The 18,765-nt window shown below is 42.9% G+C and overlaps 2 protein-coding genes across 2 annotated transcripts; both read right to left on the reverse strand.

Moving 5' to 3' along the window:
* Positions 1–1,193: 1,193 nt before the first annotated feature.
* nfil3-5 (nuclear factor, interleukin 3 regulated, member 5) lies at positions 1,194–10,886 on the reverse strand. The gene is made up of 2 exons (XM_028563594.1): positions 10,320–10,886; positions 1,194–5,150 (listed from the first exon to the last, which is right to left on the reverse strand). The coding sequence occupies exon 2, from the start codon at positions 4,634–4,636 to the stop codon at positions 2,786–2,788; it is 1,851 nt and encodes a 616-aa protein (XP_028419395.1). The 5' UTR covers positions 4,637–5,150; positions 10,320–10,886; the 3' UTR covers positions 1,194–2,785.
* Positions 10,887–13,695: 2,809 nt separating this feature from the next.
* On the reverse strand, positions 13,696–16,320 carry LOC114572789 (nuclear factor interleukin-3-regulated protein). The gene is made up of 2 exons (XM_028604551.1): positions 16,190–16,320; positions 13,696–15,460 (listed from the first exon to the last, which is right to left on the reverse strand). The coding sequence occupies exon 2, from the start codon at positions 15,360–15,362 to the stop codon at positions 14,103–14,105; it is 1,260 nt and encodes a 419-aa protein (XP_028460352.1). The 5' UTR covers positions 15,363–15,460; positions 16,190–16,320; the 3' UTR covers positions 13,696–14,102.
* Positions 16,321–18,765: the final 2,445 nt, after the last annotated feature.

The raw sequence follows: 18,765 nt of genomic DNA on the forward strand, positions 1-18,765 counted from the left end.
ATAAACTGTACATCCTCTGTGTGTAGGAAAGCGGCTAAAATGACTCAAACCTGAAATACAGAAGTGTGAACACACACTCATACATAGCAACACGTAGTCTAACACACTCCCCAGCTTTCATCCTCAGAAGTTGTTCTGTATCGGCTCACACTGAGCTGTACTGGCAGACTGGGATGCTGCTGTCCCTGAGCTGTGCATCAGCTAGTTGGTCTTCTGCTAGAAAAAGGCTGGGTTTGTGTGTGTGTGTGTGTGTGTGTGTGTGTGTGTGTGTGTGTGTGTGTGTGTGTGTGTGTGTGTGTGTGTGTGTGTGTGTGTGTGTGTGTGTGTGTGTGTGTGTGTGTGTGTGTGCGCCCTACAGACACACATCCTGTCCTCAAATTATCCCTGCCTCATTAACCTTAAACAACGTTGACCTAAAACCATCGCCACAGTGACACATATTCAGGCCAGGCCACTTGATTTGTATAGCACCTTTAAACAATAAAGCAGTTAAAAGTTCTTTTAAGACATATAAATGGTAGGCTAATTAAGAAAAGATATGACAGTAATATAAATAAAGGCTAAAAAATGATTTAAAAAATAAAATAATTTGAGTAAAACAAAATAAAAGGATGAATAAAACGTAGGTTACTGTATGAAAAGGGCTGGGTACCAAATTCAATACTTTTTAGACACCCACCAAATTGCCTCTATAGTATTGAGTATCGAAAAATGCCTCGTCATTCAATACCAATAGGAGTAAATCTCATCAGCGACAATGAGCCAGTAAGCATCTACCCAGATCTAATAATGCTAGTGACACGTCGTAGAGACATGCAGGAAAAACTCTACCTTATGCACAAAGACTGGGCTCACGTAGTAGGAGCTGAGAAATAAATGAAAAGATTTGTGCCGTAATGCGTAATGTTGTAATTTCTTTTTGTTAAAATGGATTTTATGAAATTAGTATCGGAAAAAAGTATCGTTCAGAAACCGGTATTGAAGTCATTGTATTGGTATTTAAAATGTTTGAACGATACAGCCATAAGTATTAATGAATTGCAAGATATGAATGAATAATACCAATTTAGTTAATAAAAGGCAGTTTTTTATGCAATGTCATATGTGACTGTGTATGTGTGTGTACGTGCGTGCTTGTGTCACCTTCACCATGCATTTCATTAGAGTGACTCAAAAAGTTCAATAGAGACATATAAATGTAACAACCTTTTATTGTTTTCTCCATTTTCATTCTTTCACAATAAAAAAAAAGAGTGTTTTTGTAACCATTTTGCATACCCACGTGAAGTATAGCAATACATAACCACTTCTGGACAAGCCTTATTCAATTTTTTTTTCTTTCATTTTCAGAAAAGCCTTTCGGCAAACAACAAGGTTATACGGTAAGACAGAGTACAAATGGTAACTGGGGCAAAGGGCAGCATGGGTAAATACACAGCACAACCAGGAAGAGCATAGAGCAAAATGACACAACAAGATGAAAGAAATATGCACATAATAATAGCCAAAATAATAACCAAATATAATAGAAAATAACAATATTAATAAAAATAATAATAAAACAATGACAGCAGTATACAAGAGATAGAGAGACAACTTTACATTTATACATAGTGGCCAGAGGCAGGCACCGGGGAGTGAAACAGTTAAACTTGTACAGACTGTATGATCTACTGCAGCTAAAACAACTCAGTGTGGAGGTGAGTGGGACCGTTAAGACATTGGCCAAAGTGGGGACGAGGGACAACACAATAAAGAGGCACCTTATGAAGAGAGAGCAGCTTTTCTTGTTTGCGACTGGAGAGCCATTTCATTTATTAGACGAGCAATATTCGTCTGGAAATGTAGATGTATTGATTTACGCTGAAGGGCTGGCAGGCGAGGCTTGCCTTGTGCTTGTCAGGTTTTGCAAACAGCAATGTGTGACTGCATAGCCTTGACTGATATGCGGATAACTGGCCGTGACTGTTTTGACAGCTTTGAGTGTCAAAGAGCTCGGATCACCTGAATGAGACCCCCGATCTGATCCATAAATCTGGAAAAAGTGTACCTTTTTTTTTTCTTCTTCTTTTCAATTAAGTTGTGGCCCGTTCTTTTAGTTCAAAGAAAATCTTTGAGACGTTTTCTAGACAAAGAGCGACTGTACAAAGTATAACAACGAGAGAAACATTATCACTTTTAAGTCTACGACTTCCGCAACCCACTGCTTTAATTTATTTTAGTTTTCACCACATTTTTTTTCTTAAAATATATATTCCATATATGCAAATTTATATGTCACAGTAATATACAATCTAAGTGCTTCAGAAGTGAAGGGGACTTGTGTGTACAGATGGTAAGAGAGTGGGTGATCAAATGGGACATGTGTGATCAGAGGGAGGAAGAATGTAACTCTTGATGCCAAAAAGGGAGACACTAAACGAAGGATGTGTATTCTTTGGTCAAAGGAATGTTACCATAATGCCACAATAAAAATGCTGGCCAGCCACCAAGGCAGTTTACAATAATGAATAATTGAATAATGTTTCTGGAGAGTTTCATTCTGTCCTCTTCCTCATAAGTGATCTATCATTTTAATTGGAGGGATAGATGGGAGGTAGGAGAGAGCAAAGGAAAGAGGATCAGGTGACACAGTGGAACTTGGTGAAATCACATCCTAACTGCACCTCACACAGATCACCGGCTTCTTCTCTGCCTTGTTAAGGTGCCGATGTGAGTCATAGTTGTGTTGTCTGTAAATGTCTGTCTGCTGAAGACGACAGAGAGGGGACAGGAAAGTTTGTCCCTAATCTCGCCTCTTATTGTGCCCACTCCAGCTGCTGCTGGATCCCTTTCTCCCTACCTCGTCTTTAGCGTCCGCACTCTCATTCAAAGGATTGACTTCTTGCGCATACTCAGTCTCATTGTCCGCCTCTTTGCTCTCCCTGTTGGCCTGGGTGCCGTTAGGGTTGCTGGGTAGAGCTAAGTAAGGGTGCTGAGGCAGAGTGGGAGAGGGGGACATGGAGGTGTTGACTGTTCCCTCCATCTGCCCTGCTGCTGCCCCGTTGGACAGAGCTCTGTACTTGAGGCGGAGCTTGTGGGGCAGGGCAGTGGCTTTGACCTCGGCTTGGAACTCGCCATTCGAGCCGGAAGCTCCCACCGCCTTCTGGTGGTAGCTGCTAATGTCTGAGGAGGACGAGGAGGGGGACTCGTCGTCTGTGGAGCCCTCCTTGTCCGAGCTACGGGGCTCCCCGTCACTGGATGAGGTGTCTTTAGCAGAGGAGTTCTCCTGGTACAAACCGCCAGCTCCGGGGCCTCCCTCGTAGGTGAGCACCGGGGGCTCTTCGTCCAGTGTGTTGAGGTAGCCGTTGTGCTGTGGGAAGGAGGACTTGCCCTCCTCAGTGTTGTGGATCAGATTAGGGGCAAAGGGGTTCTGGGGACTGCTCTCCTGACCCTGGTAGCTGCAGTGTCCATGATGGCTCTCACGCTGTCGTTGGGCATTGGGATTGTACCTTTGCTGCAGCTCCTCTGTCGACTCAGCATAACCATTAGTGTATTCGTACTGAGGCGAGTCCATTGTCTTTGTCCTCTCTAGTTTCTCAGAAACCTCTGTGATGGTCACTGAGCCGTCAGAGAACTTGGAGGGTAAGGAGTGCTGGCCATGCTGTAGTGGTCTGTTCTGCTGGGACTGCTGGGACTGCTGGTCCTCCGGCCTCTGGGTCTCCATGGGGTAGCAGCCGCTGCTGGAGCGGTACAAGATGACGCTCCTCTGTGCAGATGTGGCCTGAGGAGCGGGACTGGAGGCCTCCACGTGGCACTGCGGCTGCTGCTGCTGCTGCTGCTGGTGGTGCTGGTAGTCCATGGCACTTTCAGCCAATGGGGCGTCCTGCTGGTGAGGAGAAACCAGAGCAGTGTGGCTGCCATGGTAAGCCCCACTCGGCGTACCATTGGGCATCCTGTTGCTTTCCAGTCCGGCCATCTCCATACTTGAGGGCTCGGTCTTTATTTTGTAGCCCATGGGTTCTGGGCTGTCTCTGGAGGAGCCATCGGACATGTCTGAGAAGGAGCCCCGGGGAGAGTACTGGTGGAGCAGGTTGTGGCGCTCCCCACGGCTCGACTGCTCAGTTTCAGATGAGTCCGAATTCAGCATCACCTGGGATGCACTGGAGTAGCCGCTGCTTGAGAGGTAGGCGTTACCATTTGAGGTGCCATTGCTGCTCCCACTACTACTGTTGCCACCAGCAGCGCTGTTGGAGATCTGCTGACTTTTCTCCATGTAGGAGGCTGTGCTGATGAGGCCAAAGCGCAACTTGAGCTGAAGAAGCTCCGTTTTCACACGAACGTTCTCCTCATTCAGTGCCATGACCCGGTTCTCTAGCACCATGTCATTGAGGCGACGCTTTTCCCTTGAGCGCTTGGCTGCTTCATTGTTCTTCCTCCGTTTTTCCCAATAGGAAGCATCTTTCTTCTCATCGGAAATAAACTCTCGCTTGCGACGGCAGCTGGCACTAGCCTTGGAACCTTTAGACTGGCGGCTGATGCGTTCTCCACTTCCAGGAGTAGGGGATGGGATGCTGCCACTGTAGGAGGAAAACGTGTCGACCTCCATGGAATTTTTGTTGCTGGTGTTCGGGAGATGTAGACTTAGACTTTCCATTTTGTCCCAGCTGGAGGCCAGAGTGGAACTCTAGCAAAGGGCAAAGGGGAGAAGGGAAAAATGTAAAACTATATGAGCCTTTTGCTTTGTTGTTAAGCAGATTCAAAGTCGCAGCATCGGCAAAAACTTCTTGATGAGGTATTTGTGCTCCTTGAAGGGGTAGCCTCATTGATTTCTGTTTCTTATTCTTCACGATCAAAACGTTCAAGTGTCCATATTAGCCAAAAAGATTAGAAAAAGGTGGAACTCCCCAAAAACCTCAGACATTGAACTAGTGTTCTGAACCTAAAAAAAGAAACACGTTTGTATTTTTTTCAGCAAAGAGTCCTCCAGCTGTCTTGTTGGAGGTGATTTTTTGTTTATCAGCTTCTTCCCCAATCTTCAGCAGAGTTGTGATGCCTGTCAGGCTGCTGCACTGCTTCTTTTAGTGTCTTAGAGAGGGTGTAGGTCAGTCCGTCTACTCTGGGGGCTCCCTGAGGATCGAGCTTCAGTGCTTCTGTTTGCTGACAACTAACTGGGAGAGAGAAAGAGAAAAGGAGGGGGAGAAAGAGAGAGCGTTATATTAGCTGCAAAACCACTGCAGTTCATTGTAACATATATTTATGTTTCAGACAGGGTAAAATCAGACTTATCAAAGCTTTAATATGGGTCCCTTGAGTATAACCTCTAAGGTTAAACATGTCATCACATACAAGCTGCGCCACAATTCTATGACATAATCCCCAATGTTCTGCAATGTTTGTCTTTTTTTGTCTTTGTCTCGTTGACTTCACAGAGAAAAGAATGGTGGATGCAGAGTCTCAGTAGCAGCACACACATGAGCATTTGGGGCTGTAGCTGGGATTAAACATACTGTATGTGCGGCTGCTGCTGCTACTGCAGAGCTCTTGTGTAAGACAGGGTGCTGTCATAGTCACATAACAGGACTCAGCGAGGCTGACCTGGTGCCAGCTCTGCAGAGACTTGACAGATAAAGGGCTGAGAGAGGCGGGGTATAAGATGGGATCATCCACACTATGATATATTACTGTAATTATAGTATGGCATATGATGAAACAAATTATGTGCAATTATAATTCCTGCTTTAACATTTTATTTTCTAAAATGCCTCATGAGGTACCAGATTTAAAGTACTGCTTTAAACTTGTTTCGGAAGCGGCTGAAATGGTTGTTTATGGAAGTGGAAAGACGTCCGTGTCTCAGTCTGAAATTACACAACACCACAAGCTGCTGAACATCCTTATGCAGTGTCAACATCGTAGCTCAAAAGGAAGCCTTGCCCACTCAACGTGCGTTAACAACAATGCTGGATGCAGCGCGGACGGATGTTGACGGCAGTCCAGCGTTACGTAATCACTAGATCTGCACTTGTTTTCGTCCAGAGTCCTCTGGTTCTCTCACTGCACTCAATTACACAGTTGATATGCAGTAATTAATAACACGCCACTACACTAAGCCCCGGAGTCAATTACAAACATGAAAACATCTTCTTATGACACGCACACAGAGGTAACGTAATAATCTAGGTCACCGTGCCTGTGGGTAACAATGACCCCTCTGGTGTTGATTTATTTTCATTTGCAAAACTGGAATTAAACGCAGCATAAATACGAACTTTTATCATCACTTGCATGCATTTATTAACCTAATCTTTCACGTTTCCACTATTTTTTTTGGGAGCACCCAAGTATTGTGAACTGGAATCAGTGGAGCACAAGTAACAGTTTGATAGACAGTTATCTACAGGAATATACCACAGTTTTATAATTGTCAAGCAACTTTTATGCACACTTTCAAATACTTCAAATCAACTTCAAATCAAACAAGAAGCACCAGTACTATAATGTATTTGCTTTCTGCTATTGAAGCAGAGAATTTGCTGCATCTTTTTCACCCACTACCTCAAAAACCACTAAGGAAAAAATGTTGGTATTAATGTAATCTATTAATAACATCAGTGTCTTACAACAGATAGTGTTACAGCTGCTATTGTTGTTGTTAAGGAAACAGAAAGCAGCTCCTAATACCTATGTATGCTCCGATATTTATCTTATGTTGTCTCTATCGTGGTGTATGAGACCAGACATCGCGCCAGCAGAGAAAGCAGACCTGAACCAGTCTCCAGACTGGTTACAGCATTTCTCTGCTTCCCCCAGAGTCAATGACCCTGTTACATAATCTCACATTCTAAAAACCCACACTGAGACCTTGAAACAGCTTGACTACTGCTCTAAATAATTAGCCGTATATTTCCCCATGTCTGTTCTGTTGTAACTCAGGGGCTAAGCCTAGATATGCTGCAGGCTATACTTCAAATTGAGTTTTCCCTTCAGTGCCAAAACAAGGATTTTACCGTCTCGTTTGTCTCCTTATCTCAAAGAACTGGAGTAAAGCTACAATGACCTGAAAAGGATTTGGACACAACCACCAACAGACGTGGAAAAATGTAGGGTCAGCCCCTCCCTCTCTGCCCAACCCTGGATAATTTTAATAAAGACTTGCAGGGGAGGTGGGGCAGGAAACAAAGGCAGGCGTGAAGGAAGCATGCATACTCTCTGCGCTGTCCCACTGACCTAGAAACGACGCTAAGCAGTAAACACTCCTCCTGTCTTTGACGGTGCGCCATAAAATAGGTCAGTATGACTGCAAGGAAAGGAGGCCAGGAGAGGGGAAAAGAGTATTAGCATGCACTCTAAAAATAGAGCGACAGAAAGAAGAGAGGCACAGGGGGGGAGCAGAAGAGAGATAGGGTGACAGTGGGAGTTCAGTTGGTGGAAATGAGAGGAATTTTACACAGAATCTGCAGCAGGACGGATAAAGAGACAAACTTGAATACGTCATCTGCCTAAAAATCTGGTTATCAAAGCCCCAGTGATTTTCATGCAACATTAATTCCGGTTTGCTCTAGAAAACCCTACGACTCCGTATGCAGCACTGAACAATGTGCACCAATAGCAGATGAATAGCGATAGTGCGAGATAGAGTGATGGCACTGACGTCAGAGCACACACCCATCTCTGCAGCCAAATTCACATATAACAGGCTCTCTCTCTCTCTCTCTCAGGACTGCATGGGGAGGGGCTGCTGTTGTGGCTCGTAACGTACGTGCTCTGAATAACTCTTGTTGCGAAGTAAAGCTTGTGTAACACATGCATATTACATCGCAGCAGAAGCTACAGGTTACTGGCTGTGAATGCCCTCTGCAATCTCCCCTTTCACTGTCCTCTGCCCTGTGCATGATCTGATCTCTGAATAAAAAGCCAAGACTTAAGATAGAAAACAAAGAGATACTGGGCATGGTATGGCTACACTGTGTAATTGGCTCCTTGTGCAGAGGCTAATTTCCCACTGAAGAAAATAATGATTCACTCCAACTACTGTAAGCAGTTTGTTTTCCGTGTTTTGGGCTGTGGAAAACACAAGCCTGAAGTAGTTCCCAGGTACTTTCCGCTTGGTGAGGAATGCTTCACCTCTGACCTCCTCTGAGGCAAGTGTGAGTCAAACGCATGGCATCCTCTTCCCCTCCTCCATCTTTTAAGTGATCCAATACCACACATGTGGAGGGGCCCCAGGTAGGAGCCTCCATTTTGCCACACAGCTTTGTGTCAAGAACCAAAACTAGCAGACAAAAATCCAGACATTCCAGGTCAGTTAGTGAAAGCTGTTCCTGAGTGCCATTTAACACGTACTTAGCTAAAAATGCTTCAACATGTATAATGATTAGTTACAGAATACCAGATCTTTCAAATAAATGCTCAGAGAAGGTTCCACATTTCGGATCCATCCATCCATCCATCTTCATCCGCTTATCCGGTGTCGGGTCGCGGGGGGGGCAGCTCCAGCAGGGGACCCCAAACTTCCCTTTCCCGAGCAACATTAACCAAAAATGGTTCCACATTTCGGATAGAGTGAATCAAATATTTGTTTCCAAATAAATAAGTATGACCTTATTATGAAATCTCCAAGCTTACACATTTGCATAATATTCTGCTTAGTGTTTTGAAGCTTATTTGGTCAATTAGTGACCACAGTAACATGCAACCTTTATTTCTTTAAGGTAAATCTTTAAAAACAAACACTAATTGATTAATAGACAGTAAAGTAGGAAACTGGGACAAGTTGTCACTATAGTCCGCAGCTTGCCATGTCTCCTCACCCAGATACAGGTCTGACCTATATTCCCAAAGCTGGCTGGGATGGAGCAATGCAGACAGCTCTGAAACCAGACCAGCTGGCAGCAGGCGCACTAAGAGCTCACCAGAACTCTGGCTTCGCCAGACAGGGGTTTCCATGCATTGCATCACATCCTGGATGTTCACTTCTTACAACAAAGCCACGCAAAGACCTCACCAGGATCTCGGGACGCAAGCTTTTTACCAAACAAAAGAGACTATTATCTGGTTTAACCTTCTGCTTTTTATTATGTCTAAAAGACTGAGGAAGTTAAAAATAACTCACTGAGCAGCTGCGTTACGTCATTGATGAAACCATTTCTAAAACATCTTATCTGCTTTAGAAATAAAAGAGTTGGTTTTAATCTGGGTATGAATGATGGGAAGAAAGAGCAGGGTGTGAACGGGAATCAATTACAGGCTTTTCTGTCCCGGGAGAGAGCTGCTGTTTATTGCTTCTCCCTGCTGTGTGCTGGTTATGTCATACCCTCCAACTCCCTCAAAGCAAAGCTCTGTGCTTTACCTCATGAGCAGAAAAAAAAGAAAAGAAAAGTGACTCACTTTGAATGAAAATCAGACATTTTGTTTTCTCCTTTGAACTTGAACATCTATTCATGTGTTACTAGGCTAATGTAACCTAGAAACAGAAGCAAAGGCCCTGCACATTGGAAGTTTTATACAAACATAAGCATGAAAGAATTCTTTTTTTCTTCTTTTATTAATAGATTACTGTTGCATAAACGTTTTTTTCTGTAGTATATCTGTAATACTCCCATATTTGTTTTAAATAGCATAATATTAACAAAGGCAATCTATTCAAAAACATTAGACATCTTTTGTGTGTTTTCTTTTTGCCAATTTCATTAAAAATGTGACATTACCTTACCCTTTATATAAATTAGTATCCTAAAAGAAGCCTGTAATCCAGTCTAATGTTTGAATAAGATGGACAGCCAAAAAGAGAATTAGTATCTAAGTAACTAAAGTGATCTAGTGACCTTTATGAACGACTATAGCCTACATACAAACCGCAGCATACCACGTGCAGGAGCTAATATAGTACCCTGTGTGTCTGCATTGAGCAGACAACACAGACCGAGCCCAGCAGCTGCCCCCATTCCCTGGAAAACGCCACCATGCGGGGGGAATAACCTCGTTTTGACATTGAGCGTGTAACGTTGGATAACAACCAACCACGTTTTCCCCAGTCCTGTATGTTTCGCGTCAATAACAAAGCGAGGAAAACGCAACAAAACCAAGAAAAAAAAACGTAGCATATTAGCCTCGCCGGTTCCGTGTTTAATGTGACAAAAGGAGCAGCAGCTCAAACGTTTCAAAGTCACGGACGCGCGGCACAGCCGAGAGTCGCCGTGTGAACAATAACCGGCCATACGCATCATGTCCTCACACATCAACGCACCGCTAGAAAAACCTATATGAAACCACGCCGAAAAAAAGAACACATAGAGATACAAATAGACAAAGCCGAAAAGCAGCAAGTCATAACATACCTTTTCATGTCCTGGAGGAGGAGGGGAGAAAAAAAAGATTCAGGCTTCCCCCGACACAAAAGCTGTCTCGCTCCCGTTTCCTCCTTTCCTTGTGCCTTTTAGAAGAAACCTCCCCAACAAAAAAAAAAAAAAAACCCGAAAAGTTTTCTTCTCCTGCTTTCGGTGCTCGGGACAGTTGTGGTTGAGTCAGTGGGTCGGGTGGATGCTGTTTCTCTGTCTCTTGGCTCGGTCTGCCTGTGTGTTGTGTGCTGCCGCACACTTTGCTCCAGTTTCTCTGGCTCCCTTTCTAGAAATATGTGTTAGTAGGTCAGCGGTTGCATAACAGCTCTTCGGCTGCTTCGTCACGTTTTTGTCCTCTATCTCTCTCGCGCGAGTCTCTCTCTCTCTCTCTCTCTCTCTCTCTCTCTCTCTCTCTGCAATTAGTCCCTCTATTTGTTCCCCTCTTCTCCACCCCTACGTAGCCTATCTATCTCCATATCTCCTCCACGACGTAACACCATCGGGGGTGGTTAAGTTTATAACATGGGCATGAATGCGTTTAAGCGGACACCCAGAGGTCCAATAATAGCATGTTACAGCATGTCCTTCAACTGTGCAAGTGTACAGTCACTGCTGTGCTATCTCTTAGTAGACATTATGTGTTCTCCTGATGATACTTTATTACTCTAGTGGCAGCGATAACATTTTATTCAGAATAATTCTTCCACTACTGTTTGCCAGTACAACTTTTGACTTGAACTCACTGTCAACATGTGAAGGATGTTGAAAGAATTGTTTAAAAAAAAAATACTGTATAAGATATTACTTTTACTCTGTAATTTTGTGATGCCTTTGTTTTGATGCTGCCACTCTAGATGCATGCTTAAAATGACATCACAATTTAACTTAATTTTTGCATAAAGGTCAGCATGGTTTTTGACTTCTGGCTAATTTACACAACAGAAGGACAGGCTGTAGGTCATGGGAAAAAAGACATGCAGATGTGTTAACAGTTATAGTTATAATAAACGTCCTCACCAACCCACATATTATACTGTTATATATAGATTATAAAGAATTTGGAATAGTAGTTGCATCCTTAGGAAATCCCTTTGCTTTTGACAGTCACTGTTCTTTTCCTATTTTGTTTATTCTATTTTAGGTCTGTCACACGCATATAGGGGAGAAATGCATCCTGATAGCTTTAGACCACTAGTGTCTATCTGTTTGGATCAAAACATGTTAACAGAGTAGTTTTTGAAGTGGCAAACAGAGTTGAACCCTCTGTTTACACATTAAGATCTTTATTGTGGTATTCTTTTTAAAAACATTGTCTGTGATCTGCTATTTTCATTCATCAAGTTTTTTTTATTTTGCCATGCTCTGTAATAACATTTTAGCATATTTAACAATGTAAATATCTTATAAATACTAATAGTATAACACAGGGAATTATACCCTCTTTTCTATAATAAAACATGAATCATTATTATTTCTTTTTTTTTTTTTTTAGCTTTATCCCTTCCATCTTTTTGTCATGTTGTTTATCTTTACTGGAAATGGACGTGTATTATCTGCTTATGAGCTATTCCATTATCCCATAAAATCCATTGTCCTTATCACTACTATATTTCATGAGCAGTTACGTCAGCCCTGGTTGGTATCAGACACACATCCACTTCCAACCCACTCTCTCACTTACATCCCTTCCCCCTGCTTTGTCTCGAACTACACACATGCACCCATTCACTGCAAAACACACACACACACACACACACACACACACACACACACACACACACACACTCACAACCACCACCACCATTAGACCATGTTGGTGGAAACGGTGGCCTTGAACTTGTCTAGCTCCTTCCCCCACCAGTCCTATGTTATAACCACCAACCCCCAACATACTCCACCATCTCTTCAGCTGCCTCTGCATGAAGGCATTCCCTTGGCAACTGTGGTGTGGTGGTGCCTGCCTAGCAACCAGAAGGCTCTCACTCCTTCATGGCTCGTGGCATGGGGGTTTGCAGACTGGGCTGAATGAAGATTGATTGCAGACAAAAGATCTCATTTGTATCTCTTGTTGCTGTTATCGTCCGGGCCAAAGCCTGAAGGAGGTGTCTCTCTGCAGATGTGTTACCTGTTTAACCTCGCATGTCATTACTAAAATGAATCCGTTATGGTCAAGCACTGTAAATGTCATTTTAAAAGCTCCAGTCTCGATCTTGCATTGTGCTTTTTGAATAAAGATGGGTCATTTGAAGGTGGGAGTGCTGCACTTCCAACACAAAATGACATATTTGCTTATTCTGCATGTGCAGCATGTGGCACTACAGCAAGCACAATGGAGGAAACGACCTGTAGTAACACTGAATGAATGAATGAATGAGAGTCAGTGATCCATGGTGATAAAGAAACTTGGCGCCACCTAGTGTTGATAAAAAATGAATGAAACTAAAAATGGAAATATTCCAAAATGTGTGACTGTTATCAAGGATAATGGCATTCAGTCAAGTTTATCATCTTTTCAGACCAACATTAATAATTCAGTGTATGTATTGTGGCTTTCTGGCCCACAACCAATATCAGAATGTATTTCACAGCAGCTCTTCTGACGTATATGTGCAGATTTGTACTCTCTCCAGGTGTTAATGTATTCTGAACCTGTATCCTTCACTCACATATGGACCAATCAGTTTCCACTGCAGCTGCTTCAATGCTAAAAATAGCTTTCATACTGCTGATGTGATGATGACTCATGCAGAGTCTTACTCCTCTCCCTGCATCCGTACACCACTCCCCTCTCACTGTCCAACACCCCGCTGCCCTCCCCCCTATTTCAGCAACCTTGGTTGGCAGTGAGGATGGACTGACACCACAGGGATTTTTCCAGTCTTAAAGCATTTATTAAAGGAAGTAAAGGCCTTACATTACATTTAAATTGTATCAGTTCAGCTAAAAATGAAATTTGTGACATATTGCACTCTTGCGCAGTGCACCTCTCCACTCCAGTGCCACACCTACCATAGCTCTCTCTGCCCTAGCTGGGTTAGCTTTTTTTTTTTTTTTTTTTTTTTACCACAGCCTCTCCTGGCCTGAGTGTAATGCAAAATGCAGTCTTAAAAGGCTTAAAACTCTCTTACATAATGCATGTTTATGGCTATATCTCTTAAAATAGCTGTGGCCTTTAGAACAAATACAAAACAGTAATGTAATTGTATTACTATAACTATCACACTCATTTCATTTGATGAATTTGCATCATTATTACTGTAAATACAGATATATTACAGTAAAAGACAGTGTATGCCTTGCTATTACAGTGGAACTGAATGCAAATGGTTTGTAATGTAAAATAGCCTGAAAACATTTGTCATAAAAGTTTCACCAGTCGTTTATATAAAATACATTTATTTCCAAGTACAGTTCACTTCATTTATAATCCTGAACAACAATGAAATATGCAGTTGCATGTACCTTGCTGTCATAAGATAAATCAGATACAGTAAACAATATAACGATCACAAAAACAAGTACACTCCCCAAAAGTCCAAAAATTATAACCGTGTGCTTTGTGTTGTATCTAACATGTTTATGTGCAGTGTTTCTGACAGACCTGTTCAGTCAAGTAATCAGAGATGTACAGCGTCTTCCAAATCTCATGAAATCAACAACAGAGTTTTGCCTTCCTTAAGCATTATTTTAAAATACGTTGGTGTTTTCTGGAAGTGGTGTGCAGATGTAGTGTGAAATCTGTCTACTGTCGACACTACTAACTTGAGTCCTTGTGCTCAGGCGTTAAGCGATCTTGGACAGCAGCTGCTGAGAGAAGAGCCTCTTGAGCTGAGCCACTTCCTGAGACAAACAGCTCATCTGAGACCTGAGACTGGCGTCCTCTGTCGAGTACTTGGTGTCCCTGGAGTTCTGCAGGGAGGAGGAATTACAATGTCCAGAGGACGGACCCTGATATTGCGGCCCAAGTCCACCACAGGCCTCCTCCCTGGACCAAGGGGCCTGACTCTGTGTTCGACTGTCCCATCCCGTCTGCTGGTGGTTCCCCACCTGGATGTTTGGCCACACTGTTGCTACAGGTGGTCCACTGGTTCTGGTATCAGAGGATGGAGACGTCTCCCCTCCGTCGCTGCAACCAGCGGGCCCTTTGAAGCGGAGCTTGTGCGGGAGGCTCCTCAAACTCTGAGGTGAGTCTAGTCTGTTTACATACTGACTCTCATTGGTCTCCAGGGGGCAGATGTGGGGGTCGTAGCCCTGCTGCTCCTCCGCCAGCTCTCTCGGAGAAGGCCCACCACGCTCACTCAGTGTGTCATCAAAAAACACAGGGCTGCCCACATCTGAGCTACATGAGGTGGAGACACCGGACTCCTCGGATAAACTATGACTTGACGGAATCCCGGCTCCCCTCGATCCATAGATGGCTCCTGGCTGTGGAGGGTGAGGGTGGACGTGGTGGGTGCTGAGCGGTGTGTTGGGGTATGAGGATCCATCAGTATGAGGCTGGTAGAAATGTTTTCTACGGGGCGTTGGGTGAGCACACAGGGGTGCAGACAGCGGCAGGATGGAAACCTCAGATGGATCCTTGACCAGGCCGAAGCGAAACTTCAGGGCCAACAGCTCAGCCCTCAGGCGGGCGTTCTCCTCCAGCAGGCCCAGGACCCGCCTCTCCAGCACCATATCATTGGCCCGCCGCTTCTCTCTGGACCGCTTGGCTGCCTCGTTGTTTTTTTTCCTCTTGTCCCAATAGCCATCATCTTTCTTCTCGGCAGGCATGAACTCTCGTTTGCGGCGTGCAGCGTTGGCGTTGTCTTCATCGCAGCTGCTCCCGGCCTTGGCTTCAGCGTTGGCTATGCTCTCTTGGCGTTTGAGGGAAAAGGTGTGACTCAGGAGGGTTTGGGCCAACTGGCTTGTGGAGGTCAGGATGGAAACAGCCTCATCAGAGAAGGAGACAGCCCTTCCCTGAGGCCTGGACCCCGGCCCCTCTACAGCCAGCAGTGAGGGCACCGACAGGTCCTGGATGATGCCTCCCACAGCCTGACCTGTCATCTTCTAACACTGATTTCACACTTGAGGGAGCTGTGAGGTGTGTGTGGATCTGACTGAGAGTTGATGGTCTGGGGTAAAGTGTGCTGTAATGGCACCAGCTAGTGGTGGAAAAAGAAAAAGAAAAACCTTTGGTGAGGTTACCGTTTGTTTACAAGGTTGCAAATCCGTAAATCAACATTATACTGCTGCTAGTTGAATGTTGTAATGTTTTAAACAGCGGGAAAGGACTAGAATAGAATAATAAAAAACTTGAAAAATAATAAAAACTCATATCAAATAAAAACTTGCAGGCCAGTGAGATACAACCACATTAATATAGATTCATAATAATTGTCTTATTTGATACAAAACCTCATTCATTTAGTTATTATCTTGATTTCAACAGTGACATTTTAATTATCACATATTAGCGATCCAATAGCCATACAAAAAGTTAATCAAGAGAAAACATTTATTTTTTTACAGTTTGAGAATTATTAATTGTTATTATGAATGATTTGCTACCCACTGACCATAACCAGGTATTTACAATTAGTGGTTAGTACTAGTTAACTCATTTCATTGATGCCTAAATGCTAAAAAAGATGACTAATGAGCCCTAAACTGTTTACATAAAGTAGTCTACATCCCATATGAAATCCCCATGCTATTTCATCGGATGAGAGGATAAAGGAAACATTTTTTCACCAAAAAAATAATATTCAGAATTCAGAAACTTTCTAAACTACCCCCTAACTAGATGGGCTTCAACACATTAGCTCGCATGAGAAAACAAACTAAATAAATCAGTGACAAATCTCGGGAAACATAAAGGAGATCTTACTTACAAATCAAAATCAAACAGCTGCTGAAACCTTTGATGGAAATCTCAGCTTCTCATCACGTCTGCATGTTTTCTGCTCCTCAAAAGCTCTCTGTCGTTTCCTCCCCCGCTCACCGGTTCAGCTGGGGACGTATCACCCCGGGTGACCGCACCCCCTCCCCGCTTCCCCTCATCCTCCTCCTCCTTCTCCTCCTCCTCCTCCCCCTCCTCCCAACGGGAAGCCAGTTGAGTCAAACCAGCGGAGGCAAACACGCGCAGAAAAAACGACAATAAAACCGAACAGCAAGCACCAGGTTGTTTAAAAAGTATATTAGGACTTTAATACAGGCACGCCATTGACAGTCGAAGGATGCCAAAACGAAAACGAGGAGATTGAGATTAAAAATGAACAGTTAGCTACAAGGATTCAAAATTCAACAAGTAAAAGACTGCTGCCGCCATGGATGGATGTATTATAAGAACACAGTTAGCACTTCTATCTGTCAGAAAGAACATGTGATGTGTCAGCCCTGGAATGTAGACTCTGCCAACCCGTAGTTTTACGTCATTTACAATGTACAGTCACTGGTTACAGCACATTTTATTTGGCTAGTCTATGATTACAACCACGGACGTAGCCCAGGGGCGATTCTAGGATCAGACCTTTAGGGGGGCTCAGCTTGACCTAAATGCTAATGTCAGCATGCTAACATCTTTAAAATGGATGATGCTCACGTGCTGATGTTATCTGGTTATATTATACATCCATGTTGTTAGCTAACAAACTAATATTTAGTGCCATTTAACGTGTTAGCATGTCAACATTTGCTAACTAGCATTAAACACAAAGAAGAGCTGAGGCAGGTATGTCATTAGTTTTGCAGGTAATGTTATTTATTCAAAAATGGACACATTGAAATTTGACCATTAAAACATAATGTTTTTACTGAGGGTAAATTACTAGCCGAAATAATGTATTTCTTACAGTTTTAATACTGTAAATATTTTTTTTCATCCATTTAACGCCTCATATACTAACATGTTTCTGCTTTCTGTGTTTGTTTTTTACATCACTGTAATAAGGTCATCCAGTTTAAAAAGGCCTGTGTGGACAGCAATGGTCCTTATTTGCTCTTTGCAGGTAAGCACCCATAACGATGAGTTCAAGGTAACTCACCTACATGGAAAAATGTGTTATGTACAAACTCTCTTTGTTTCTCTACAAACAAATACAATTGTACTTTTGTTTACGCCATAACAAATGATCAGTTGCCACTGACAAAGAACAAATGTAAGGATGTGTAATGTCACTTAGTGTATTTTCTCATTTTTCAGAGACTGTGTAAGAACTGTGTAAGAACAAAAGAAGCTTGTCACTGTGTTACAGCACTTGTGAGTTAATCTAAACATTTTATAACCATGTTGTAGTGGAAAAACATAGAGAGCCACACAGAGTGTGTGTCATTTGAATGCCAGTGGATAGCATGAAAGGAATAGAGAGCTGTTATGTAATACACACACAGAGAGAGAGATAGAGAGAGCATGTGAGGACTGTGCGGGGCTGGAAGTTCAGTTGGGGTGAGGTTGCTCAGAAAAAAAGGAACATTGTTCCATTTGCGATCTGCTGGACAGTGATACTTCCTCCCTGCATATGGAAATGCTTCACACAGAACTCTGTCTCTGTGTCAATCTCACCAGTTTCTCCAAAACAAGGCAACAGTTAACTTCTCACTCTTGTATTTATGCAAATCCTCTCGGGACCTTTTAGTCACATCAGTGTCACTATGGACTTGTTTCTATAACCTAGACAGTTCGCACATGTTGGTGCACGGCTGGGACATGCAGTGGTGTGCACAGAGGAGGTTGGGGTGAAATTCTGTGAAAAGAAACCTGTACTGCTGTCCCCAGGTTCAGCTGAATGACCTGCCAACAAATTAGATTAAATTATGAAACATTTTGACTTCAGTTTCTCCCTCCTGTTTTTAAGGTTACCTCTATTTGGAAAGTATTTTCCCAGAAATGCTAGCAACTGCCTGGGTTACAAAAGAAGAAAAAGAAAATCATCTTAACAATTACATTTTTAATCTTAATATAATTGTCTTAAACAAACAAAAACTCTTCATGGCTGTGGTTATTTCATCTGTTTCCACTTCAAATCAACTTTTCCCACAATGAAGTGTCATCTTCTTGATAAATGCTCTGAGAATAATTTTTCCAGGAATCACTTCTCAAAGATTGCTGAAAAAGAGTCTACAGCCAAGTCTCTGTGAGGCTGTACTCAGGCATAGTGGTGCTTTGAGCTAAATGCTAACATGCTCACAATAACAGTTCTTACATGCTGAAGTTTAGCAGATATAATGTTTACCAGGTTAAGGTTTGTGTTTTCTGTTTGGGGTGTTTTATATTTGCACGAAATAGTGATCATTTTGTCACCTATTTTTAATTTAGTCTTAGTCTTAGCCTTGTGCCAAATGTCCATATTAGTTTTAGTCATATTTAGTCATTCACATATCTTTTTTTGTAAGTCAAGTTTTTGTCGACTAAAAGTCTCGTCATTTTAGTCTACTTTTAGTCAAAAGAAAACTCAATATATCTTAGTCA

Source organism: Perca flavescens, chromosome 2, assembly GCF_004354835.1.
Source record: "Perca flavescens isolate YP-PL-M2 chromosome 2, PFLA_1.0, whole genome shotgun sequence".
NCBI classification, from domain to species: Eukaryota; Metazoa; Chordata; class Actinopteri; order Perciformes; family Percidae; genus Perca; species Perca flavescens.